At 47.4% G+C, this 27,834-nt stretch overlaps 1 protein-coding gene across 2 annotated transcripts in view; it reads right to left on the bottom strand.

Annotated features, from left to right (window-relative positions):
• The window catches only part of ATXN7 (ataxin 7), a 90,592-nt gene that overhangs the window by 33,789 nt on the left and 28,969 nt on the right, over positions 1-27,834 (bottom strand). For both annotated transcript variants that reach the window (XM_018554713.1, XM_018554703.1), the window contains exon 4: positions 14,884-14,988. In XM_018554713.1, coding sequence (XP_018410215.1) covers positions 14,884-14,988 — 105 coding nt within the window. The remainder of the gene's footprint in view (positions 1-14,883; positions 14,989-27,834) is intronic.

Here is a 27,834-nt window from a genome sequence, read left to right as displayed (position 1 = left end):
ACGGCTCTGGCTGTGGTATGTCCCTCGGCAGCCTCATATCTAATGGATTCAATAAGAAGTAATGATGGCACGGGTCCTCACACTGCTGGTGAATGGAGAAGAGGCTGCAGGAACCGGTCTAGCAGCCAGACAGGATAGAGAATTGGGTGAGAATATCTTTATTTTTACCCCTTAAAAAAAATGAGCACTTACCCTTGCAGTGTGGGGTGGCCCCTCTGCAAGGGTTCATTTTTTAAAGTGCATGTCTGGGGCCCCAAAAAATTCCGGTGCATCTGTTATACATACACATTCGTCAGCGTTGGTTCACTTGGGTACCAAAAATATCCATTACATCTTCCAGAGATTCAGTGAGCTCCCAACCTGCTGTAGTGAGCAGACAACATGTTCTCCTCTGCTGAACTACAGAACTCCTGCCCCTTTACGTCGGGTCTACAGAACTTCTGACCCTTTACGTTAGGCTACAGAACTCCTGCCCCTTTACGTCGGGGCTACAGAACTCCTGCCCCTTTACGTCGGGTCTACAGAACTTCTGACCCTTTACGTTAGGCTACAGAACTCCTGCCCCTTTACGTCGGGTCTACAGAACTTCTGACCCTTTACGTTAGGCTACAGAACTCCTGCCCCTTTACGTCGGGTCTACAGAACTTCTGACCCTTTACGTTAGGCTACAGAACTCCTGCCCCTTTACGTCGGGTCTACAGAACTTCTGACCCTTTACGTTAGGCTACAGAACTCCTGCCCCTTTACGTCGGGTCTACAGAACTTCTGACCCTTTACGTTAGGCTACAGAACTCCTGCCCCTTTACGTCGGGTCTACAGAACTTCTGACCCTTTACGTTAGGCTACAGAACTCCTGCCCCTTTACGTCGGGTCTACAGAACTTCTGACCCTTTACGTTAGGCTACAGAACTCCTGCCCCTTTACGTCGGGTCTACAGAACTTCTGACCCTTTACGTTAGGCTACAGAACTCCTGCCCCTTTACGTCGGGTCTACAGAACTTCTGACCCTTTACGTTAGGCTACAGAACTCCTGCCCCTTTACGTCGGGTCTACAGAACTTCTGACCCTTTACGTTAGGCTACAGAACTCCTGCCCCTTTACGTCGGGTCTACAGAACTTCTGACCCTTTACGTTAGGCTACAGAACTCCTGCCCCTTTACGTCGGGTCTACAGAACTTCTGACCCTTTACGTTAGGCTACAGAACTCCTGCCCCTTTACGTCGGGTCTACAGAACTTCTGACCCTTTACGTTAGGCTACAGAACTCCTGCCCCTTTACGTCGGGTCTACAGAACTTCTGACCCTTTACGTTAGGCTACAGAACTCCTGCCCCTTTACGTCGGGTCTACAGAACTTCTGACCCTTTACGTTAGGCTACAGAACTCCTGCCCCTTTACGTCGGGTCTACAGAACTTCTGACCCTTTACGTTAGGCTACAGAACTCCTGCCCCTTTACGTCGGGTCTACAGAACTTCTGACCCTTTACGTTAGGCTACAGAACTCCTGCCCCTTTACGTCGGGTCTACAGAACTTCTGACCCTTTACGTTAGGCTACAGAACTCCTGCCCCTTTACGTCGGGCTACAGAAATCCTGCCCCTTTACGTCGGGGATACAGAACTCCTGCCCCTTTACGTCGGGCTACAGAACTTCTGCCCCTTTACGTCGGTGTACAGAAATCCTGCCCCTTTACGTCGGGGCTACAGAACTCCTGCCCCTTTACGTCGGGCTACAGAATTTCCAGTCCCCCTGCCCCTTTCCGTCGGGCTACAGAACCCCTGCCCCTTTACGTCGGGCTACAGAACTCCTGCCCCTTTACGTCGGGCTACAGAACTCCTGCCCCTTTACGTCGGGCTACAGAACTCCTGCCCCTTACGCTATGGAATATGAAGAGAAGATGCAGGGTTCGGGACCCTTGCCTACCCCTCCATTGCCTGAGATTCAGGTCATTCAGAAGGGAAGAAAACAGACAAAGCATTACTATCATGTGATCGATAGACATATGAATATAAAATAAGCAATAATAAAATATCAACATGACCACCACCTGGGGTCTTGCCTACGGCCACAAAAGCCCCCCCAGGGGCAGAACACCTCAGCAATCACCCTATGAACCTGCTTCCTCGCTACGTGGAGGTTAATAGGAAACACGACTCCTGCATCTACTTTTGAACTTTGGCCAAAGCTTACTCGAATGACATTTCGGAATGGCCTGTGTGGCCCGCCTGCAAGCTTTTAATCCCCCGTTTACCAGATTATCCCCTTTGTTCAACTCGGACCCAGACAGGCAACTTTAACACAGAGTACAAGACAACAGAAAGGAAAGCATGGAGATACATTTGTTTCCTGCAGTTCCGTGTTGTGCTAGAGCACAGACATACCCACCTTCTGCAAAGTCCATGCAGAACTGGGCTCACAGCCAATTCCAGTCTTGTGAGAGAGAGAGAGGGAGAGAAGAACGCCCTCCCCACAACGCGCTGCGTGATCAACCCTTTGTAGCAGCTCCCATTCACAGATTCTGTGTGGGTTCCGGTGCACGCTCTGCTCCTGACAAGTAGGACCTTGCTGTCATGCTTTGGGGACTGTCTACGCACTCCTGCCCCGGCTCCATGTTTGTGCTTATGTAACATTTGTCAGTATTGGAAAGTGAAACAAACACACACACACACACACACACACACGTCCTGGCAGATAAAGAGGGAGGAGGTGAAAAACGAAAACAAGGGGGCGTGGCTTCAGGATTCTTTTTTTTTTAAACCCAACAGTTGGGAGCTGCGGGGTGATTCTCTTTGAAAGCAAACAAGCCGGAATCACAGAATGGGAGGGGAATGGTGACAGTCCGCGGCCGGATCGCGGCAACCAGGAGGAATTGTTATTGTGCCAAAGATTTTTTTTTTTTTTTTTAGGGTTTGAATGCTGCCAGTCTGTAAAGCGCAGGAGTAAAAGGCAGGAAATGACGGCCCGAATGTCAATGTAATGATTAAAGCTGAACTGCTAAAGACACGGATTACATACATGAGATGTTTTACTGGTCAGAGGATTTCTGTCAATCCAGTCCTGAGATTTACACAGCGCTGCCACACAGCACAGCCGAGTCTGGCAGGACCAGTTAAAGAACTCCGGGGAAATTTTTTTTTCTTAACCCCTGTAGTGCGGCTACCCCTAACAGTGCAAGGGTTAAGTGCTCATTTCTGGTGTGAAAGCAAGCTGGCTCCAAGGATCTGGAGGGTCTCCAGACTAAGAGCAAGCTGGCTCTCTGAGGATTGGGCAAGTATAAACTCACCCGATCCTCAGAGCCGGCTTGCTCTTAGACTGGTCCCTTCTGCCTTAGTCTCCTCTGCTTCAGCGGTCTAAGGTCCTGTGAGTCATCACGTTCTATACACTCTGTATAGTACGTGAGGACGCCAAGAGACATACAATCATTGCAGCACAGGGGGACAGAGGGCGGAAGGGACTGGCCTAAGATCAAGCCAACTCTGAGGATCGTGCGAGTATAGCTTTGCGACTTTCCTCCCCAGACAAAAAGGAGCACTTGGCTCCTCCAGTGCAGGGGTAGCCCCACTGTAAGGGTTAAGAAAATGTTTCCCCGGAGTTCTGCTTTAACTGCAGCAGAAGAAAAAAATCAGGTCTTCTGTCCTGCCAGAGAGGGCTGTGCCGGGTGGCAGAGCTAAAAATGTTTCCACGGAGTGCAGCGACCGCTGTTAGGATAACTGCACGGAGCTTGCAGCTGACTGGCTGCAAGCTCCGTTTGGCCAAGAATATTCCAACCGCACTCTTTTGATCAGCTGATCGAGGGATGCCAGGCGGAAGTGTGCATCGGGGCGCCCACTGTACGATTTTATCCGGTTCTTGGTAAAACATCCAAAATTTGCACCGTGTATGTTAGGCGGGCTGGTAGCATCTAACTTGTGTGAGAATTAGGGATGGCCCGATACCGATACTACGGTAGTATCATTATCGAGGGCGATACCGGGCATTTTTACGAGTACTTATCAAACAGCAGCGGCCCTCCAAGTTCCCGCGCTTGTGGGGACCTCTGCTGGGGACCTGCAGATAGCTGTCCATGGCAGTGCCTGTCTGGTTCTTTATCTCCTCCTTCCCGGCGCAGCCATGGACAGCCCCGGGGGGCGGAACTACCGCCCCAGGGCTAGAAGCTGGGGGTTCCTGCAGCACACCGACAGGGAGGACTGGGCCGGTTTGGACGTGCGGGAGGCCGAGTCCCGACATCGCCAGTGAGGTGGAGCGCCTGCAGAGCCACTGCAGATGTCCACATGCAGCCTGGTGAGAGGAATTCTGCTGTGGGGACAGGTGTTGGGATTTGGGGACATGTGTTGGGATTTGGGGACATGTGTTGGGATTTGGGGACATGTGTTGGGATTTGGGGACATGTGTTGGGATTTGGGGACATGTGTTGGGATTTGGGGACATGTGTTCTGCTGTGGGGAAAGGTGTTGGGATTTGGGGACATGTGTTGGGATTTGAGGACATGTGTTCTGCTGTGGGGACAGGTGTTGGGATTTGGGGACATGTGTTCTGCTGTGGGGAAAGGTGTTGGGATTTGGGGACATGTGTTCTGCTGTGGGGACAGGTGTTGGGATTTGGGGACATGTGTTCTGCTGTGGGGAAAGGTGTTGGGATTTGGGGACATGTGTTCTGCTGTGGGGAAAGGTGTTGGGATTTGGGGACATGTGTTGGGATTTGGGGACATGTGTTCTGCTGTGGGGACAGGTGTTGGGATTTGGTGACGTGTTCTGCTGTGGGGACATGGGTTGGGATTTGGGAGCATGGGTTCAGTTCTGGTGACATCCGTATTTATCCCTGGTGAGAAACTGCCCTAAAATCATCAGTCTGTGTTGTTTTAGAAAAAATGTCACATGCCCCTTTAAGAAAGTATCGGTAATTGGTATCGGCAAGTACACGAGGGGCAGTACTTGTACTTTGTCTCAAAAAAGTGGTATCGGGACATCTCTAGTGAGAACAATGACCCCCAAAACCTGTTTGAGTGTGGCACCTCCCCCACCAATGGCTACAGATGGGAAGAACCTCATCAATATTCCATTCCAGGACCCTTTGTGATGCGGTGTGCGCTATGATCCCCTCCTACTCTCTTTACAACCGGAGGGAAGGATTGGACGGTGCTTGTACGGAGGCTTTCCTAGATCGTTGGCTCATGCACGGCGCGGGCACCTAAATGGGCAGAAATGACATCTCACACAGTACATGCCTATCCCCATGCCAGCCTTGTACTCTTCCACTATGCCCTGCCTCAGGTCAGCGGAGAGAAGGACAGACTGTACTTCTTGGCAGCTCAACACAGAACAGAAAGTGAAAACACAACGACGGGGCGCATGAAGCTGCCAGTTGTAGTGGAGACAAAATGTACAGCATCAGCTGAGGACATGGAATGGCACAAAGGCAACACGTAGAGGAAAACAAAGTTTTGACGAGAATACGAGAGACATGAACAGTCAGAAAACGTCTGCATATAGTGGGCTGCAGTACAGTGCAAATTAAAGAGACCCTGTCACCAGACTTCCATAGAACAAAAATCTTTGCTTTGGATTTTATATGCATTTAACAGATTTTATGCATGTAAAAGCCTCCTTTGTGTTAGCATTCCGACATCCCTGAAACTGCTGCAGGGTGCCGCCATCTTGGATATGTCGGCAGCCCCAGAGCGGTCACTCATTTCTCTAGCAGGCAACCTCAGCACTCCAACTGCGGTGAAAATACAAATCCCATTATACCTTTGGGAGTCATTCCTGTGGCTGCCAGATAATTGCAATGCCTCATGGGACTTGTAGTTCTACAACAGCTGGTGTGCCGAGGTAGCCTATCCCTCTTCTATAGTATCCCCTTTCACTGATTTCCCGGCAGCTACATAATCATTTACGGAAAGGAAAAACACTAGAAATTGGTGACTTTTCTGTGCTTGTACCTGCATTGTCTTTTGGGATCAAGGTTGAGAGACCCATTCCGTAAAAAGGGGCAGTCTCCTGAAAGTCCAAACGCCTGACCACTTATCGCCCACTTATACCATGGCCTCCCCGCCTTTCTGATGGAGCGAGGAGTAAAACCGTGTGTAAACTCTGTGCAGCAAAGGGTTGATGGTGATATCCTCCTCCTCACATGACAGTGTCCAGACCAGGCAATTGGCTCTTCAGGCTTGAGATGTGCATCCTGGGAGGAGGTCACATGCTCTGGGTGTTTGATGAAAGCTCCAATGGGGAAATGAAGCGACGGGGAGTGCGATGAATGTTAGTAAATCAGGGGGCTTCCAAGGGAATGTAAATGAGCAGACTGACTCTTTAAGGCCCCGTTCCCGCCAGGGCGTATCCTGATCGTGCGTCAAACATGCACAAACGCGTTTGCGTTGCCATTGTTAGGTAATGGCACCCCAAACACGGCCGGGCAAATGTGTATTCCCACCCCCCCCGCGCATGTGAGAGTGTGCATGATGAAAAAACACAGAATGCATGTTGCCAAATTTGCGTCCAATGGGGACATGCGCCAAACGCAGGAAACAAAGTCCTACAAACGTGCAGGAAAGTACATTCCTACGACGCCTAAGGGGACCTCCTGCGTTCATCGAAGTTGCAGGGTTTGCTAGGTATCAGCAGATCACTTATAGGATTCCCTTGCTGCCGGGATGACTCTTTGATTTCTAATGCTTCCGCAGTGTACACAGGAACATCCCTCTGAACGGTCACAACACACGCTGAACGCATCTTTCTGATGTCCCGGAAACCAACAACGGTTTCATTTTAGCCCCCAAAAGCCCCCCCCCCCGCGAACGCATTTTTCTGATGTCCCGGAAACCAACAACGGTTTCATTTTAGCCCCCAAAAGCCCCCCCCCCTGTGCACGCTGCGACTTCTGAACGAAGACTCGACACTAGTGGCCGGCACCGCTAAGCCCGAAGGCATGACTGCCGACTGAATATTCATGAACACACATTAACACAAGCTTCCGGCAGTGCCTAGAGGAACACCTCAGCTTAGCAAAGCAGAAAATAGGAGAATAATATCTCCCACAGTGAAAGGAGATAAAGACAGACAACAGATTAAAGGTGACGATTGTAAAAACTTGCTGGGAACGCCTTGTGCAGAGTCCAAGGCGGGTTCACTCATCAAGGATGGGTCTAAGAGTTCTGCCTTATAGTAAATGTGTAGAACTTATAAATCTACACAGCACCATTTGTGCCTTATTTCAGTGCGCTACCAGACAAGTTTTAGGTCTGTGTTATTGTAAATCAATAAAAAAATCAATTCAAAAGTACAAAAAATTACAATGCAATGTAAATTATTTCTAACAGATCAGAAGAAAAAAAGAAGGTTAGAAGGAATGAAGTGGTGATAATGATTAAACTCCCCAATAAAAGAGGAACTCAGATTCCACTCGCCTTCCCCTATGGCAACGGTTTTCAACCTGTGGGTCGCAACTCACTGTTGAGGGGGTCGCAGCATCCACTTCTGCTGCGCTAGGTGAGAGGCTCCTCGTCCTCCTCCTAGCGCAGCGTCAGTGTCAGTCAGCGGGAGGACAGCAGAGGCTGTGACTATAAAAGTGCCACTGTACACACCCCCCTTGCCGCTGCAGCCACATCTAGTGGCCGGGGGGGTGTGTACAGCAGGGCTTTTCTATTCACAGCCGCTGCTGTCCTCCTGCCTCCCATACAATGTGAGCTCTGCAGGAGGCGGGCGTCTAAGCAGTGCTGGGGCTGAGAAGGCTGCATGGAGACAGAGCAGGCAAGCAGGGGCTGGGGAGTGCTTGTATTCTTGTGAGTGTACTTCTATTTTTAGTCCCAAGTCCAGCGCCTTACTAATTCTGGAGTCCAGTGCTCCGTTGGGGGTCACCACAACTTGGCAAATGTTACCAAGGTGTCCCGGCCATAGAAAGGTTGAAAACAACTGCCCTATAGGGTCACTCCCTCACTCACCCCTCATCGCTGCCCCATAGTTAGCCATTGCATTTATAGGCCAATGAAGGAGCAACATCCACAGGGAAGGTGATTATGTGATTCTGCTTCTGGTACAATGTTGCCAGCCGCAGAACCGCTAGAGTGACATGGCCCAAAGAAAGACCCAATCACCAACATGGGAAGGAAAAAAAAACGAAACATTTCAGAGATTTTGGAAACACTATAGTTGTCTTCTTATACTTGTATGCCCTTTATTAAAGCTGAAGTCTACTCATTAAAAAAATAAATAGGAATCCAGATGTAAAAAAGAAAAGAAAAGAAAAAAAACCAGCAGCTTTTTCTGCAACACTCCGCTTCAATCCAGAGCATTTCCCTGCAGTACTTCTTTTTCACCACTGGATGTCCTTAGCCCTCCAGGTGGAATGACAGATCATGTCATTCAACCAACTTCCTCTGAGCCCAGGCTGTCAAGGACCCATCCCCTGGTTCACAGGAACATGCTGCAGGGAGTGGCGCAATGTCTTTACATGGCAGAACTCTCTGCAGCATTTAGGACTCATTCACTTGAAGCGAGTAATCATATGACCGGAGCAGACTCACAGAAAAAATAAATAGGTATTGTTTAGGAAGGGTGCTCCAAGATTGGGGAAAAGGGGGGTACTGGGGGAAATGTCTCTAGCATTCCCAATGTAAACACTAAAGCTGGTCATACACAATGTGAATGATGGTAGGTTCTTGGATGAACTGGTAAAAATTTGCACAGTGATGCTGTCAACACCCTTCCGGCCGGCATTTCGCGCTCAGCTGATCGAAGGGGACGGTTGGAAAATCTTCGTACGAACAGAGCCTGCAGCTCATTGTACGTTGCTGACTCAGGTCTTGGGGTATTTGGACAGCGGCCACTGTGAGAATATAATGAAGACTGTGGGAGATTTCTTGATCAACGCTCATATGCATCGATGGAGGAATCTGTTCTATTGTTTTTGTTCAGCCCGCAGCTTGCATGAAAAAAACAGAACCGTGTATGGCCAGCTTAAGTGGAAGTGGGGGGTCTATTTCAGGGTGGACACAAAACCATGACCTGTCCCTCCACTGCGGTAGGCTGCTGTCCCTCTTGACCCAATACATGGCAGTCACTATTATTGGCACACTTCCTGGCTCACTTTGTTTTGGGGCAGGAGGGGGCATGGCAGTGCATTGAACTCAATGGCCCCGTAGCCACGCCACCTGACCGTAGTGCGATCGCCGGCACCTGAATGCGTGGCACATTAATGCCTGCGTTCCGGTCCAGTGCGATCTGCAAAAAATGCTGCATGCGCTATTTTATGCAGATCGCACTGGACCGGAAAGCAGGCACTAATGTGCCACGCGTTCAGGTGCCGGCGATCGCACTACGGTCAGGTGGCGTGGCTACGGGGCCATTGAGTTCAATGCACTGCCATGCCCCCTCCCGCCCCCAAACAAAGTGAGCCAACCGGGTTGCGTTCCATAGGCTGAACGCACTGGAACGTACTCTTGATGGTGTGACTGGGCCCTCAGGGTGGGTTTCCTGACATTCAGCAGACCATGCTTGCGGAATGTGCGTTGAGACAGCCACTTGTAGTCTCCATGAAAAGCCATGTGCCAGGATGACAACGTGAGAGAACAGCTACCAGGCAGAGCGTGGTCAGCCTATAACAGGAAATGCCTACACACTGGCTCTCACGGCAAGATCACCGCTATTATTTAAAACAAAAGCTGCAGACTTCAAAGTATCACATTGTTTAATATTGAGTTATGGTTTAATATTACATTAAATCTCATGTGCATCTGTACGGCCATTGCTTTCATTATATTATTGCAGTATAAAGTCAAACCCGTTCAGTGAATATCCTGCATGTCGGGCGCTGGGATAAGACGATTAATGTAGTGACTAAGGCTCCTGTGTACGTAGCAGACGTCACAGTGATTCATACACACAGCCGACAGACTCATCACAAGTGCAGTCATGGCTGTGCGAGACTTGTGCACGTCTCAGTAAGCAGCTGACAACAATATTTATACATTTCAGTGTGGTGGTCTCCCCCTGCTGGCCAGTCCCGGTAATGATCCGTCCGGAGAAAAGGTACGACGTGCTCCAGAAATCAGCGAACACACAAAAATACAAAAACACATTAAAGTATGTCAGAGCTACCAATGCTAGTAAAAGGGAAATTCTGTGTCCACAACAACAGCGTAGGCACAAACATTCAGCCACCCTTTATCATTCATTCATTCATTTCCCCACGTCTGGCTGTTTGATGAGTGACTGAATATTCTTTACCCAAATATTAAAAAGCGCACATTTACCCATATCTTTATAACGACAACAAACACACATTTAGAAATGTTTAGTAATGGGAATCTACAAACACATACTTCTAGATAATTGCCGACTTTTTATTCCTTGCATTAGGGATGCACAAATACGTTACTAGTATACCGATACTAGTGCCAAATGCTCCGATGCCTAGGGTGATACTCGAGCTTCCGCTATCAGGAAGCCAGGCAGCGAGTCATTACACGCTGCCCGGCTTCCTGATTGGTCGGGAAGCTGGTCAATCAGGAAGCCGGGTGTCGTGTAATGATGCGGCGCCCAGCTTTACGATTGGCCGGGAAACCGGCTTCATGCTCCCTCATCACGAGGGAGTATGGAGCCGGCTTCCTGGCCAATAAGGAAGGTGGCTTCATGCTTTTTCGTTACCTAGTGACGAGAAGCATGGAGACGGCTCTAATCAGTAAGCAGGGTGGCGAGTCTTTACATGCCGTCTGGCTTCCTTAAAAAGGGACTTCCGGTATCAGTATCAACAAGTATCGGAAAAAAATATTGGTACTCGATACCGAAATACCTTATTTTTCTTTTACTCCCCATTCTTCTGACAGTGGCCATTTTTACTAAGGGCATATGAATACATCTCCCTTTACTGCCGGGAACCCTGAACACATGTGACTAGGACATGTGACCATGCACATCATCTCAGGGGAGGAAAATGCCTTGACCTGAGATCTCGCGAGATTACAGATCAGATTTCCCAGCAATGCTCTGCTGACTTAACCTTCCCGAGATGCAATGCTTGGGGCACAGTACATCACTAATGCCCAAGAGGACCAGGAACTGGAAATACTATTTTAAGTAAAATAAAAATATGTTTAACTAATAAATGTAAGATGATTTCATATCAGCATGCAGAGAGAGTCGCATGCGGAGGTGATTTTTAGTAAAAGGGGGTAAAGTTCCACTTTAAAGGATATGTTCACCTGCCACAAACCTGAAAAGGTAAACTGGGGAAACCCTCCCCCCCCCAGTCACTGCTGTACTTGGCTACTGTAATCACTATCTCCAAGCACATTATAGCTTCACTACGAGACCATCTAGTAACATATCTCTTGCAATGGTGAGCAACCATTGGCCAGAACGGCCACTTCACTGCATTAATAAATGAATCACATGGATCAGAAAAGATTCCTAATGGTCTGCACAGTCACATGGCAAAACTGACCAATAACTGCTTGCCATTGCAAGAATTATCCGGGGCTGTGCATTGCCATTTTGACAAGCGGTGGGGTGGAAACATTAATATGGAACTTTGGAGCCAGTCTATCCCATCCCGGAGCCAGAAGGAAAATGTTTTTATTTCTAGGAGCCAGCTCCATTGACAAAACTCAGCAGTTACATGCCAGCCATAATTCTCAAGGGGTACTGGTGACGCGGCTCCAGGGTCACCAGTAAAAGTGGACCAAAGTGGACCACACCGGCTGGCACTGGGTGGCAAAAGATGGCGATTACAGTAGCTTAGCGCAGTGGGAACCTCAAGGTGGGCTGTGAAAAAGGTGAACATATCCATTAAACACGCCCGGTTCTTTGCCCAAATTGTATATACCAAAACAATAAAACATCCAAGAGGCCCTGGGACTTCAATCCCCATTTATAGAGGACAGTAAAAGGAAACTGACTGTTTGGATGGCTCATTGGCTCTGGTTGGGCAGCTCACAACAAATAAGGCCACCCATCAATGCAGGGGTGAACAACTCAGGACCTCCGGCCGTGATTAAACTACAAATCCCAACATGACTTTGCCCCTGAGATGCCTGTAACTGTCTGTCTTGCAATGCCTCATGGGATTTAACAAGAGCTGTAGAGCCGGAGTTGACCAACCCTGCTCCAATGGGTACTCAGCTTGTGACCCAAAGCACACCCCAAACAAGAGCACCCAGAAAAAATCCATCCCAGGTAACTGAACCTTCTCTGAGATCAGCCTGAGGGTCAGAGTAGCTGATATATTGGATTGTCATTAGATGATCATTAAAAAAAGAGTGTTTTTCCCCATAGTTCTCCTCAGGGTCACGGGAGGACATATACTAGCGTCCTCCCGTGACCCAAAGCTCAGTATATCCCGAGCTACAGCTCGTGGTATGCCGAGACCGCCGCAGCCGGGACGGATCCCCGTCATTACGGTCGACATCCACCCAGCTGTGTGAGTGACAATGGGCTCTGCCTATCTAGAGGCAGAGCCAGCTGTACCCGTCCCCTCCCCCGTCCATTCCGCCAGTCAGTGCTGGAGGATCGGAGAGGGGAACCCCTGTGGGGATCAATGACCGACAGTCACCGCTCTCTGCAGGGAGTTGATCGAGAAGTGAGCGAGGTCCGATCTATTGAGCCGACCTGTGACAGTTTCATTGTCACACGTCAGCTGGAACTATGAGGATGAGTGATTGTCACTCACCTCATAGTTCTCCTTTAAGAGTCAAGTCAAACATCTTATGTCCATATGTACTTGAGGAATCACAGCAGGTTGCCTGCAATCAATTCATCTGCAGAACGTGCCATGCGTTGTCCGTATTGCGGCAGACACATTTGTCAAATATGGAATCTGATTGGTGATTGTAACATGTATAGGAAGTTAAGTGACCATTGCTCACCCACCTAAAATGTACCAATTACACGATTACCTTCTTACCAGGAACACAATTTCACAACTGAATGCTGGAAGACTCCAGGGGCCTGAGATGGTCATCAGTAACACAACAATGCAACAGCAGCAATACAATGGACTTCTCCACGATAGTGTACAAACAAACCACATTCACGTCTGCAACCTGAGCTTCTGTAAAGAGGATCCATCACCGAGAAAAAAGCATCTGGACAGGCAACACAGGACAAAAAAGATTCTATCAAGCCTGTCAATGCCAAGATTCCAGTGGCCGTCACATTAACATATAGAACAGTTCACTCCACATGGACCTTATGGCCACTGTTGGCACCCTATGGCCACTCATGAACACTCAATGAATGCCCCTTTCAGGCATGTCTGTTGTTATTACCGCAATTGTGTTAAGGCGGTCTATTCGTTTTTAATGGGCTGCAAAATCTGGACACATCTTCCTTCCAAAACCACCGCACCACAATGCACAAATGATGTTCACCCTCCCTGGTTGTTCTAGAGTCCATTGTTTCCAGGCTAGAAGGTCACGGTAAAGCCAAGATTGTATCTGCTTTCAACGGAACTAAAGGTGAGGGAGATTCATCCAATCTGGTTCTGGTGACAAATCTCTAAGAGGAGATTTGTCGCAATAGAGGGATATCCTCTCACTTCCCGTTAGGACTTTAGTTGAATCCTTTAAGGTTTTTACTCCCCTCTATTTGCACCCAATAATCCTGCAAATAAAAAAAACACTTCTGGTCCTTGTGACGGACCTCGGTACTCAGTAGGGATGCACCGATACCGATACTAGTATCGGTATCGGTGCCGATACCAAGCATTTGGGTGAGTACTCCTACTCGCCCAAATGCTCCGATACCTAGCATGAGTACTTCCTGTATCAGGAAGCCGGGCAGCGCATCATTACACGCTGCCCAGTTTCCTGATTGGCCAGGAAACGGCTCCATGCTCTCTCGTCACTTGTGATGACAGAGCATGGAGCCGACTTCCCGGCAAAAGAGGAAGCGGGGTAGCGTGCAATGCCGCTCTGCCCGGCTTCCCGATTGGTCAGGAAGCTAGCAAATCCGGAAGCCGGGCGCCGTGTAATGACGCAGCGCCCGGCATTCTGATTGGCCGGGAAGCCGGCGTCATGCTCCCTCGTCATCTCATGAATCATAATATTAAGAAAGTGACCTTAAAGGATTAGTTTGTATTGCTTTAGAAAAAATGTGACCTGTCCCTTTAAGAAAAAGTATCGGTAATTGGTATCTGCGAGTACTTGAGCAAAAGTATCGGTACTCGTACTCGGTCTTAAAAAAGTGGTATCGGTGCATCCCTAGTACTCAGGATAAGTATGTCCGCCGCTGTATTCTTCCTTGCTGAGGAGATATTGCAACCCGCTGATCTGTAGCTCCCAGTTTCCCCAGTCACTGGTCGGGACCGAGCGTAGGGTAAAACAAACTCATTTATTGAGCAACTGCACAAACTTTTATACAGCAAGTGATGAGATCAGATTATAATCCCATCAAATCCCCCCTCCCCAGACAATCGGTCTGCTCAACACCACAGGGCTTCCCCTGCTAACGAGCTCCAGTACAATGGGAGATAACGAGGGATGGTGCTGATAGTCTTTTCATAACCAGGTTACACAGTATAACGCACTCAAACATAACTCAACACCAATACACATATAACTCCTAAAACTGATCACCATGTCGTCACAGTCCTCGGATGACAATTCTCTGTGCTGCCGGATACGGCCGTGCACGCCGCACAGATCCGGCCGTTACCCGTGTGAATGAGGGCTACTGCTGGAAGGCACCCCCTTACCCGTTCAATCAACAGAACATCACAACAGGTTAATCTGAAGACTTGCCTGAAAACCAATCATTTGTGTTAAATCCTCAGGAGAATATTTCCATTTTGGGCTGTCAATGGCAGGCACTTTACAAAACATTAAAAAGGATCAACAAAATGTGCCATCTTTAATCCCGATTTAACAACGTTATTAAGTCATAGTTAAGCACTTACCATAATGTGATTGAAATGCTTGCGGCTTTATGACCTGATTACATTGGCTACACACAACTAGATAAAACTCATCGTAGGCCGGGCACAGTCCAAATATCGGCATATCTGTAAAAATCAAAATGAGGGCATCCTTTAGAGTGATACATATGAGAGCAAATTAGAGATGACTAAATCACATTTAAAAATACACTGCGGTCATCAACTGCCAGTCTGCGGCAGCTAGAAAATGTGAAAAACAAATTTTATTAACCTTTATGGTGTTTAGGGTCTCAAATACAGTTGTCAGGGTGAAATCTACTTTATTCTAACTTCGAGAAACTTTACACATATCTTCAAAACAACAACAAACACACCTTTAGAAATATTTAGTGATGATAATCTACAAACACATATTTCTAGATAATTGCCGGCTTTGTATTTTATACATACCTTAATTTTCTTTTCTTCCCCAGTCTGACAGTGGCCATGTTTACTAAGGGCAGGTTACTAGATCTCCCTTTACTTCCTGGAACTCTGGCACATGTGACTAGGACATGTGACCGTGCAAATCATCTCAGGGGTGGAAAATGCCTTTCCCTGAGATTACAGATGAGATTTCCCAGCAATGCACTGTTGATGTAACCTTCCCAGAATGCAATGCTTGGGCATATTACATCATGTGTGCCAAAGAGGACCAGGAAGTGGACAAAAAAAAAGGAATTGTAAGTAAAATAAAAATAGGTTTGTTTAGCTAATGAATGTAAGATGATATCACATCAGTATACAGATAGGAATTTTAGTGAAAGGGGGTAAAGTTCCACTTTAACATAATTCCAAGTTAGCACCATGTCGTCATATTCTGAATGCCTTTAAAGATCCCCAGTCAGCAATGGGAATCGGTGAGAATCTAAATTGTGTAATCCTGATAGTGTCTTTGTTGTCTGACAGTTTTAGACCCCGTTCACTCTGAGCGATGTCAGCTCCAAAAATCGCTCAAATATCAGCTCAATGTAGCTTGTCCAATGCATTTCAATGGAGCTGTTCACATCTCACAGCTCAATGTCACCTGTAGCTCGTCGCTCAAGCTTGTAGCTCGAACATGACCTATTTTTCAGGCGATTTGGCCCAATAGACTTGATGCCGCATTCACAAGTAGCGACACTCACCTCGAGCGGATTTCCTCGCGGCGGGATAGCGCGACTGTTCGGGCGACGATCGCTCAACCTTCACCGTCGGGCTGCATTCACAAATAGAAAGATCCGCGGGAAAAAGGGTCCTGCGACAGCAACATGGAGCTGTACATTACAACAGCTCCATTGAATATCATTGGCCGGTGAAAAATGTGCGATATCGCGGGATTCACCGCTTAGTGTGAATGGGGCCTAATGGTGTAGCTCATTGTCGCACTACGTTGCGCTACAAAAGTGTCACTTTTGCACAGAAATATAAGAAGGAAGGAATAATGTCACATCAAGACTGCTTTTGATTGACTGCACCGCCCAATGTAGCAGCTACGAAGTCCCTACGAAAAGTTGCACTACGTAGCGCGACAAAATGTGTAGCTCAATGTCGCTCAGCTCAATGTCGCTTTTTTGGATGTAGCTCAGTGTGAATGGGGTCTTATTAGGGTATATTGACTGAGCTCAGGTAGGAGACAGGACAGACCTAGTGGGTGCCTTAAAAGAGAACTATGGGGCAAGTGATTTCCACTCATCCTCATAGTTAGAGCTGACCTGTGACAAAGAAGTTGTCACAGGTCGGCTCTATCGATCGGGAAGTGAGCAGAAACATGCAGCCGATCCGCTGCCTTCCCGATAGTCTCCCTGCAGTGAGCGTTGACAGTCAGTCACTGCTCCCTGCAGGGATTCCCCTCCTATCCTCCAGCAATGACTGAAGGAACGGACGGGGCGGGGGGGTGGTCACAGCTGGCTCTTCCTCTAGATAGGCAGAGCCACATGTCACTCACGCAGCTGGGTGGAACTCAACTCTATTGTCAGGATCCGTCCTGGCTGCGGCGCTCTCAGTGTACCGCGGGCAACAGCTCTCTATATACTGAGCATTGGGTCATAGGAGGAGGTTAGTATATGTCCTCCCGTGACCCTAAAGAGAACCATGGGGAAAAACACTTACCCCATATCTCTCTTTTAATATTTGACATTCAAAACTTGCATGGACAGGAGAGAACACAATGAAGAAAGGGGCCCTATCCTGTCAGAGGTTCTTTTTTGGTTTGGTAATAATTTATTACACTTACTTTTTTATTAGAATTAAAATTGATACATTTTACAGGCCTATAAAACATTACCAGAATGTAACATTATCCTACAAATAAAGAAAAAACAAAGAGCTCAGCCAAAGCTACAATGTGGGAAGTGTGCTGCTCACACAACATTTATTAAACACGTTGTCTTATTTCCTGGCTTCACGTTGTGAGCTACTAAGCACAGCATGGTCGGGTCACCAAGTAACTGAATCAGCCCCGCAGTCAATATTTACTTACACTGTCAGCAACCATGATCATCACCTCTGACAAAGTCAACAGTGACTTATCAAACAGATTGGAGGTTCCAGCGATACCGGGACAATGCCACTGTGTGATCAATCCAACGCATCTGTACTACGGCGGATTGTTCTTGGGAAAGAAAGCATGGCCGTGGAGTAATGACAGGCAACTGGACAGAAGAATTTTCCTATTTATAGAACAACGCTGAAATCCTAAAGGAATTCCAGATGTGGCCGAAGCAGGGACTGCGCCGTTACCTTCAAACAGGATGCAGCTGCGGAGGTTCATGAATGACACAAGTTTGAATCCTCGCCATATACAGGACAATGTGCACGCAATTTTACCGATTTCAGCCAGATTTTATTCAACAACCTCTCGGATCAAGATACCATACCGGCAAGGGTTCGGATAAAACTGAACGGATCAATGCTGGCTGAAAATTGCCATACAACTCCTGTCAGTAAGGCGAGCATGAAGAGGAGGTCCAAAAAATTACAATCTAGTTACACATTCATTAACCACTTGCTGCCTGGAGCAATTTCTTACATTTGCGCACACATGATAAAATTTCTGGCTAGAAAACAGCTTCAGACCCCCAAACAATGATATATTTTCTGAAAGCAGAGACCCTGTAAAATAGTTGCAATTTATGCACGGTAATTGCTCAAATGTTTATCAAACAAGTATTTTTAGGATAAAATACACTGAAAGTGCACAGGAACAGAATATAATGCCCAATTTGTTGGTAAAATATAAAAGACGGGGTCACGCCAGGTAAATAGATACCAAACAAGTCAAGCCTTAAAATTGCGTGCGTCCGTGAAACCGCACAAAACTACAATAACCAAAATTTCCCATAGGCGACACTTTAAGTGCTGGTTCACACCTGACCGTTTTGTAGTGCGTCCTACGCTCGATGTGCCTGTTTATTTTTATATAAAATTTTAAGCTAATTTAACAATTAGTTTTTTGTGTTTTTTTATGAGGTTTAACACAAATTGTATTCAATTTATGATCTCTTATTTGTAGTTCCACAAACCGGTGTAGCTCCCAGATTGTCGATCACAGCTCGCTGCATGAGCAAATCGCCAGCTGACAGTGTTTATATGTAATTGGTGATTGATATGTACTGATTTATATTCAGAAATTAGTACACATTAATAATTAATTTCATACCTATAATTTCATACAAATAGCTCCAAAACGCGCGTTTCTAATGTAAAAAAACGCACTAAAAACGCACATGAAAACGCACCAAACTCCGGGACGAAAACGCGCGTGTGACGCGCTTATGCAATACGCACAGGTGTGAACCAGGCCTAAAGGAGAACTATGGGGTAAGTGTTTTTCCCCATAGTTCTCCTCAGGGTCACGGGAGGACATAGACTAGCGTCCTCCCGTGACCCAAAGCTCAGTAGCCCGCGAGCGGAGATCGCTGCTGAGAACTGAAATCGATGCAGCCGGGACGGATCCCGACATTACTGTCGAGATCCACCAAGCTGCGTGAATGACAGCTGGCTCTGCCTATCTAAAGTCCGATCCTCCAGTCAGCGCTGGAGGATCGGAGCGGGGAGAGGGGGAATCCCTGCATGGAGCCGCGAGTGACATTCACGTCTCTCTGCAGGGACATGATCGAGAAGTGAGCGTGCCACGTTATGCGTTCGCTCACTTCCTGATCTATTGAGCCGACCTGTGACAGTTTCATTGTCACACTTCGGCTCAAACTATGAGGTCGAGTGAGAATCACTCGCCTCATAGTTCTCCTTTAATGCGATTGCGATCACATAGGAGGCTAACAAGGACAGTGTGCTTGTGCTAACAAGGGGCCGACTAGCAAGCTACTAAAGCTTGGCCCAGTGGGAGATTCCTCCATGCACACAGTTTAGTGTAGATGGAGGAATCTGTTGCACTTTTCCCATCTGACCATAGCAAATCTGCAGATAATCTATACGTGTATGACCAGCTTTATCAAGCATTGCAAGGCATGGACAATAAACATGCTTTTCATTGCATTTCATCCACTCGGGTCTTGATAAAACCACATCATCCACAGGTTGTGTTTTTTTTTGGTATCTGCTTTGCATTGTTCTTTTTAAAGGATTTTGTTTCAATATTCCCCCTTTAATTTATGTCTTTTATTTCAGCCTGGTGTTTGCTTGAAGAAATCGATGACTGTTCGCGCTGCAAGCAATGAAACCAAATTATGCATTGATGATCTCCACAATGCATCTTCCATCCCGCTGCACAACGCGAGAACATGAGAAACACTACGTATGTCAGCCGTGCTCACAAGAGCTTACAATCTAATTCAGAAGGAAAAGATACAAGAGGTTGCGGGGGACAAGGAAATACCAACACAATGCAAAACCCTATTTTGCACAGAGCTTGAGCCTAGGTCAGGCCCTGCAAGACCGATTAGACGTTTGTTTCAGGCGGCGAGCTGCTGCTGCAGCATCAGGTAAGAGATAAGAAATGTGACAGGCAGACACTGAGCCGAGTCTAGGGGGAACGCCTACTTTGACCTACATGTAGAACAGCTGCAACTTTCACACACTCGCTCTCTCTGCACCCTGGATGGGGGAAGGGAACATTTAGGCATTCCAATACACAGGAGAAGCACAGGTCCCCTGTATGCAATGGGCTACCTTCAAAGGGCAATGCTGTGTGTCAGAGAGCTCAAGAAGCAAAACAATACATCCAACCTGCTGGCATGCAGCTCAAGCCAAAGCCACTGAATAAGTGTATTATCTGCTCAGACAATATTTAAGCTGCCGGTCTCAGCTGGGGTCGTAAGGTGCCCATGGACAAAAGCGATTGTCGCATGGTCCCCGCATTCAGAATCACTTTTTCCACCCCTCCTGCGCAGTGTGATTACAGCTGGAGGTTCTCAAATCTTTTGCATCACTAAAGAAAACTGTGCTATGAAGAATCAACTTTAACAGGAGCCTGTACAAAACTACAAATACAGTTCATCTGGGGTAATAAAAAGTAATATGGTCTGTCCACTCCAGGAGCCAGCAGGATTTCTTTTTTTAGGAGCCGGCTCCATTGCCAACACCTAGCGACAACCTCCAATGTTAGGCGCCAACTTATTTTTAAGGAGCGTTGGCAACCTGGCTCCTGGATTTGCCCAATCCTGCATTAAACCCAGGCACTGAGACAACCCCACATGTTCATTTACTTTTCGACCACAAGTTCTGAAATTCCTCATCTTGGCCTACAGCACTGAAGAAGAACTTTGGCCTCTTCCTTCTCAAGCCTCAGGATTGGTCAGTGAAGACTCATCACGATGTGGTGCCAATAGTAAGGCGTGGGAGGCAAGATTGGTCAGGCCAGAGCCACGCTGACCAATGGCTGCTCGCCATCGCAAGCATTATGTTGCTACAGTCTCCAGGTTGGTGTAGTGAAGTATTCAAATGTCGGGACCATTTTACCGGTTGGCATGGGCAGCGAATGGAAGTCAGCCTTGCAGCTAGCTGCAGTGGATACTGAGGGGTTAAAAGGAGAACTATGGGGTTAAGTATTTTCCCCATAGTTCTCATTAGGGTAACGGGAGGACACAAACTAGCGTCCTCCCGTCACCCTAGGCTCAGTATACCGCGAGCTGACAGCTGGCTCTGCCTATCTAGAGGCAGAGCCAGCTGTACCCGCCCCCTCCCCCGTCCGATCCACCAGTCAGCGCTGGCGGATCGGAGCGGGGGGAATCCAGCCCCTCCCCTGTCATGGCAGAGAGCCGTGACAGGATCGAGAGGTGAGCGAACGCCGGAATGTGTTCGCTCACCTCCCGATCTACTGAGCCGACCTGTGACAGTCTCATTGTTCACAGGTCGGCTAGAACTATGAGGTGAGTGAAAAGCACTCCCCTCATAGTTCTCCTTTAAAAGGAGGGTTTGGCAAGTTAGTTCACCTTTTTCATTTTTGTCCACACACGTACATTTACTTTTCGGCCACAAGTTCTGAAATTCCAAGATGCTAAATCTGCACATCTTGGCCTACAGCACTGAAGATGAACTTTGGCCTCCTCCTTCCCAAGCCTCAGGATTGGTTAGTGAAGACACGTCACGGTGGTGAGCCAATAGTAAGGCTTGGGAGGCAAGATTGGTCAGGCCAGAGCCGCGCTGACCAATGGCTGCTCGCCATTGCAAGCATTCTGTTACTACACAGCCTCCAGGATAGTGTAGTGAAGTTTTCTGGACCATTATACCGGTTGGCATGGGCAGCGAATGCTGGTCAGCCTTGCAGCTAGATGCAGCAGATACCAGAAGGGTGTGAGGAGGGTTTGGCGAGTCAGTTCACCTTTTTCAATCTTGTCCACACATGTTCATTTACTTTTCAGCCACAAGTCCTAAACATTTCAAGACGCTCAATCCATAAATCCCGGCCTACAGCAATGAAGATGAGCTTTGGCCTCCTCCTTCCCAAATCTCACCAACTTGGAAACACACATGATGGTGAGTCAATAGTGAGGCTTGGGAGACAAAAGGGGTCAGGCCAGAGATGGACTTTGGAGAAGCTGAAATGTGTTGACCTGACACCCCTGTCGGATTTATGGTTGCAGCAGCACTATGAAGGAGAAGTAAAAGTTATGTACAGGAAGCACATAATATCTCCTGGCAGGTTACTACTTGTATCTTTGATACAGGAACATCTAAAGCCAAAACACTTTCTGGTTTGTGATACAGCAGGAATTGGGTAAAACCAATATCAGTCCAATTTGGGGGACGTCCTTTCATTTTCTGTTTAAAGACACAACAGGATAGGGCAAAAAATCTCTTCGTGAAAGCTCATATATGGAAGATTGCCTGACTATTCAGTGTCAATCATAAACTGTTGGATTTCCCATCACTTTTTATTCCAGTGAAAATGTTCACTATGACAAATAAGAGAGGATGAATATTAGGGATGCACCAATACCGGGTTTTTTCCCCCCGGTACTCGCAGATAGCAAAATACTGATATTGGAAGTCCCATTAAGGAAGCCGGTCTGCAAGTCATTACACGGCGCCCGCGTTCCTGATTGGCCGGGAAGCCGGCTCCATGCTCCCTGGTCACCAAGTGACCCTGGTGACTGGTGTCTGACTACAACAGCAGGCAGAGGGTATATTCTCTATCCACATTGTTATAGCGTGGACAGGGTAATTGAGTGATTTCTCTCAATTACTCTCTGAACGATAATCTGCGTGTGTATGGTCAGCTTTACTTTACGCATGTTTAGCTCTCCCGGTGCTGTGCACACTCTGTAGACTCTTTGTATAACCTTCCCGTGGATGTGTGTGCATTCCTGCAGCAGCTGAACATAAAGATTGTACTGTGGTTACTACGGCAGAATGTGCCACTGCAATGTGCATCAGCAAAGCTGCTTGTAGCCTAATTTGTGACAAAGCGGCTTCTGAACTGAGCAAGTGTTGTCACTGCAGGATAGGAAGTGTGTGGACACATGTATTCAATATAGGGATGCACCAATACCGATACTAGTATCAGTGCCGATACCGACTATTGGGCGATTACTCGCCCAAATGCTCCGATGCTTGCCCCCGATACTGGAATTTCCCGTCAGAGGGAGATTTCCTCTGACTGGCAGCCAGGTGGCAGGTAAATACTCGTCAACTGGCTCTATGCTGACTGGCCGGGAAACCGGCTTCCCAGCCAATCGGCATCGAGCTGGCCAATCAGGGTGGCGCAGGCGCTTTAGAGTCATGTAACACCAGCCAAACAGCCGCCTTGATGCTGATTGGCTGGGAAGGTGGATTGGTGGAGGTCCTAAATGAATCAGGTTCCTCAATCAACGTTCGGCAGCTCTCTAATGCCCGTGGAGACTCTGGCAGGGTCCTGAGAAGGCCATTTTATGTACATTGAAAGAATGATTAGTGCAAAGTCATCATTTTGTTATTATAAAACAGTCTACCAAGAGTTGCATCCAACACGCTTCAGGGGTTATATACAAGTTCCCCTTCATCAGGGCTTAGTGTACAGGAAGAATCTAGGCAAGTGGTTAATCCCGGGGTTTAATTCTTACTAAGCTGTAGTTAGAGGCCTGTTCAGTCATGTTGAAAGCAGGAAAAAAGTGACTAAACTTTTTGAGATTACAGGAACATGTCCAACAACATTATTGGTTAAGTGTTCAGGTTTAGATGAACTGTAGAAGGTGGTACTGAGACTGTGAACGCAATGCAACGGCCAAACAAATTTTCCCCTGCAGCTACCGGCCGAGTATGTTTATAACCAAACAGATCTCCCCTTGGCGGCAGCCATCGCTGGGGTGCGACTTTCACTTTCATTCAGCAGGACTCACTGTACTCAGACACAACTCTGAGATAAGCAAGTATTGCCAAAGTACAAGAGTCATGTGTATTCTTATTGGAATCTTGGGGAGCTTTTAGACTGGGGTGCCTTGAGATTCCATATACTTTTTAGGGGTGCCGTGACTGAAAACAGGTTGAGAAACACTGAACACAACAATGGATTTGGAATGGGATGTCAAACGAGCTCAAATAAGTGTGATGGACAGTTATCGGCGCAAATGTGCCCCTAACGTACACTAGAATTTTTTGGGATATGCCAGCCAATCACTTCTAGGGTAGCAATACTGTATAGCGGGGGGGGTAGGCAAACTCCAGTCCCTACAAATCCCATCATGCATCTGCCTTTGGGAACCATGCCCGTGACTGCCAGTCTTGCAATGCCTCATGGAATTTAGAGTTCCACAACAGCTGGTGGGGCAGCGTTTGCCTACCCCTGCTGCAGAGCTACCGCAATGGATTAGCAAGTGTGTGCGCTGTATTCGTGCCGAGAAATGACACTTTCAAAAATAGAAGTTCAGAATTCCTTGAATTCAGCGCCAGATCGCCTGGGGCAACTACTGACCAAACCGAAGACTGGAGCCCGGTAAGTAGGTCATTTGCAGATGACACACTGTTGCTGTCTGGTAACGCAGAGAGAGGGTGAGGGTGTGGGTGTGTGTGTGTGTGTGTTTGTGTGTCGAACAAGACCTTTCCATAGTAAAGCTTGCAGCATTCCACATGAACCAATCACAATGAATCTCGTAGGTATTTACACTTTCTGATTAACCACTTGCTGACCGGGGTGTTCACACCCCCTTCCTGGCCAGGCCATTTTTCAGTATTCAGCGCTGCGATACTTTGACTGACATTTATTCCGTCATGCAACGCTGTACTGACATTAAATTGGTGGTATTTAATCACCACTGCGGGTTTTTTGGCTTTTTACTATATAATGAAAAAAGTACTGAAAATTAAGAGAAAAAAAAACTGTTATCACTACGTTAGGTTAGGAAACATTTGTTATTACCCAATTTTTTGGTATAATATAAAAGACGGGGTCACGTCGGGTAAATAGACACCAAACATGTCAAGCTTTAAAATTGCGCGCACCCGCTAAATCCCCAAAAAACTACCATACTCAAAATTGACCATAGCCCACGCTTTAAAAGCTTTTACCGCTCATCAGTTTAGTGTTATCAGTGATTGATGACCCTAGAATTATTGCTCTCACTGCGACATGTACCACGTGCGACGCAATGGATGTAATCGTCGTTTTGGCACGTAGGCGGACTCGACGCATGTTTGCGTATGCATGTGGGGGCGGGGGATTTTTTTTTTTTTAATTGCTTTGATATGCGACTTTTAATTTAATAGTTTTTTTTAACTTTCATTTTTTTTAAACCTTTTTTTTCCACTTAACTTTATTGCTATCACATAGGAGGCAAACAAGCTCCCTATGTGATAGCCAATTTGCAGTGACAGGTCCTCGTTATGGAGGCATCAGGGGTCTTTAAGACCCCTGTCACCTAGGGACCCCCGGAGAAGCTGATAAAGCAAACACCTGCTTCACCAGCTTCTCTCTGGTTTCTGTACCGGAGAGTAACAAAGAATGCAGGAAGTGATGTCATACACATCACTGCCTGCATTCCGAAGAGGAGGAGGAGATCAAACGGAGCTCGAGTACTGATCTCCGGCCGCAGAGCTGGTCCCGGGCTTGCACCGGAGCTCTGGATCGCCAGCAGCAGCGGCAACGGAGGGGGGGGGCAACACCCACACACATATTGCAAGGGATCGGGTGTCTCTACATCGCTGGCTGTTTACATTCAAAGCTGATTTCCCGTCCGTGCGCGCCACCGAGCGGTGGGCACGAGCGGAGCGGGATGGGACGTCTAAAAACGCCCACCCGCATTCAAGAAGCCGCTGTCCGGCCATTTAATTACAACGGCCAGACAGCAGGTGGTTAATTATCAGGATTTAACTACGTGTTGGAAATTCTGTATTGTGAGATCTGTGCTGACAATAATAATCTTTGACTGACTGGTGAGACACCGCCAAATTTTTCAAGCCCTGTATATATATATATAAGTATCTGTATCGATACCGAGTATATGAACGAGTACAAGGCAGTGCCACAAGGGAGCACGGCCAATCAGGAAGCTGGGTGGCAGGTCACGACCTGCCCCTCCCGGCTTCCCGATTGGCTAGGCAGCCTGGCTTCCTGACCAATCAGGAAGCTGGGCAGCACGTCATGACCCGCCTCCCTGATTGGTCAGGGAGCCAGGCTGCCCCGCAGTGTCACGAGGGAACGTGAAGCTGGTGTTCTTTTGATGGAACGCCAGCTTCCCAGGCAATCAGGAAGCCGGGCAGCGGGTCATGACTTCCTGATAATCTATGTCTACAGAGAAAAAAAAAAATATCGGTACTCGATACCGAAACCCACACGCGGTAGGTGCTGAACAAATGTTGTTTCTGGTTGCTTGAGAGTTAATAGCAACCAATCAGCTTCTCTCTTCAGTTAAAAGGTGCCCAAAAGGTTTCCTTTGTGATCGCGTTTTCGTCCGATATTCGAAAGGTTGATGGGCAGTGTACAACCGCAAATACTGTACAATCCTACGATGTTAGTCTTTCCAGCATGCTAGAAAACATTGGTCGATTGTGCGATTTTCGCAATGTTGGTGGCATTTCCGTAAGTTAAAAAGCATACGATTAACACTGCTAATACGCAAACGAAAATCCATGCGGTCAATGAACGAAATTCGTCCAGGTGATTTCTGCTAAAGACCGCTAATTGAACTGTGCGATGGTCGGGGCAGGATGGGGCTGCGGTACGAAAATTGTACGACGGTCCGAATACGAATCGTCCGATGATTGCAGGGCGCATGGGCACCTTAAGATTTGAAAATGAAAGAGAGAAGCTGATTGGCTGCCATGCACGGCTGCTCCAGTTTTGATTAATCCCTCATCATTCACCGACCCAGCGCAACCAATCAAATCCGCTTTAGCCGGACTGAACTTAATTGCCAAAAACTAAATCTAATTAGCAACTATTTATTGCTCTTTAGATTATTAACTTATGTAAACCATAAGGCCCTGTTCACACCTTTACGTTTTGTCGCGCGTTCAGCGCTCTATGAACGCTCTACAAAAACGTACAAACTTGAAAATCCCATTGTTTTCTATGGGTATGGTTCACACCTTTCCTTATTTCAGCCCGTCTGAACGCGCTACAAAACGGCCTACGCCCAAAGAAGTACATGCACTTCTTTGGGGTGTTTTGGTCTCGCGTTTACATTGGGATACAGCCAAGTAGCCCTCGGAAACGCGAGTTTGTCGCGCGTTTTTTTTACCACGAAATGCGCATATTCAGTAGGCCTAGGTGTGAACCCAGCCTAAGATTGTACCTTATCTGCAGCCATATTACAACACAGCAATGCAAGGAGCACCGTACGAAGCCCCATACCCATATCAACCAATCAGAATTAATCCTGGACTTGCAGTAAATCATTGTGATTGGTTACTAGGAGTTATTACACTCCGCGCAGTTTATTAAAGAAGCCTCAATCCGCTGTTTAAACACTGGAAATAATGATCGCAATGTTGGTTTTATTACCCACGCCGCCTAACGCTGAGCAAATACCGATCTGCTCTAATATTGACACTAAAAAGCACGTCTCTCTTGTGGCTGTCCCTGGACAAAAAAAAAGTCTGCTCTCTCAGGCATCACACCGCCGAGTGATAATTGCAGGAGACGCCGTCATAGACCACAGTGGAGCAATCCGAACGGAGACGGAATAAAGACTCTGACAATATGCTGGGGGCTACGGGAGCAGAGTCGCAGGCTTATTGGAGGGAGCAAAGTGCGCATTAGCTCGGCTTATAATAAAGAAGCAATTAGCTGAAGATCTGTCCAGAGTGTGGCCTGATTTCTGGGCTTTGTACTGGATGCCCAGAGAGAGACGCGCGTTAAGATAATTAGAAAAAAGAAAGTCCGCAACATTTTATTCCCTTAAAAATAAAACAGGACGCCAGCTGCCATCATAAAACATTTATCTCTGAATGCCAAACATCGAGCTAAGTGCAAGGCGACATCCCCGGGGCCCTGGGCCATACGTTGGGCTACAGGGTGTCTACAAGGCCGAGGATGGGGAAATAAACAGTTACTGTATATCATTAAAAAGGGACATCGAA

This window comes from Nanorana parkeri, unplaced genomic scaffold, assembly GCF_000935625.1.
Source record: "Nanorana parkeri isolate BGI_ZX_2015 unplaced genomic scaffold, ASM93562v1 scaffold9, whole genome shotgun sequence".
NCBI lineage: Eukaryota > Metazoa > Chordata > Amphibia > Anura > Dicroglossidae > Nanorana > Nanorana parkeri.
This window is presented reverse-complemented; position numbering and strand designations above follow the sequence as displayed.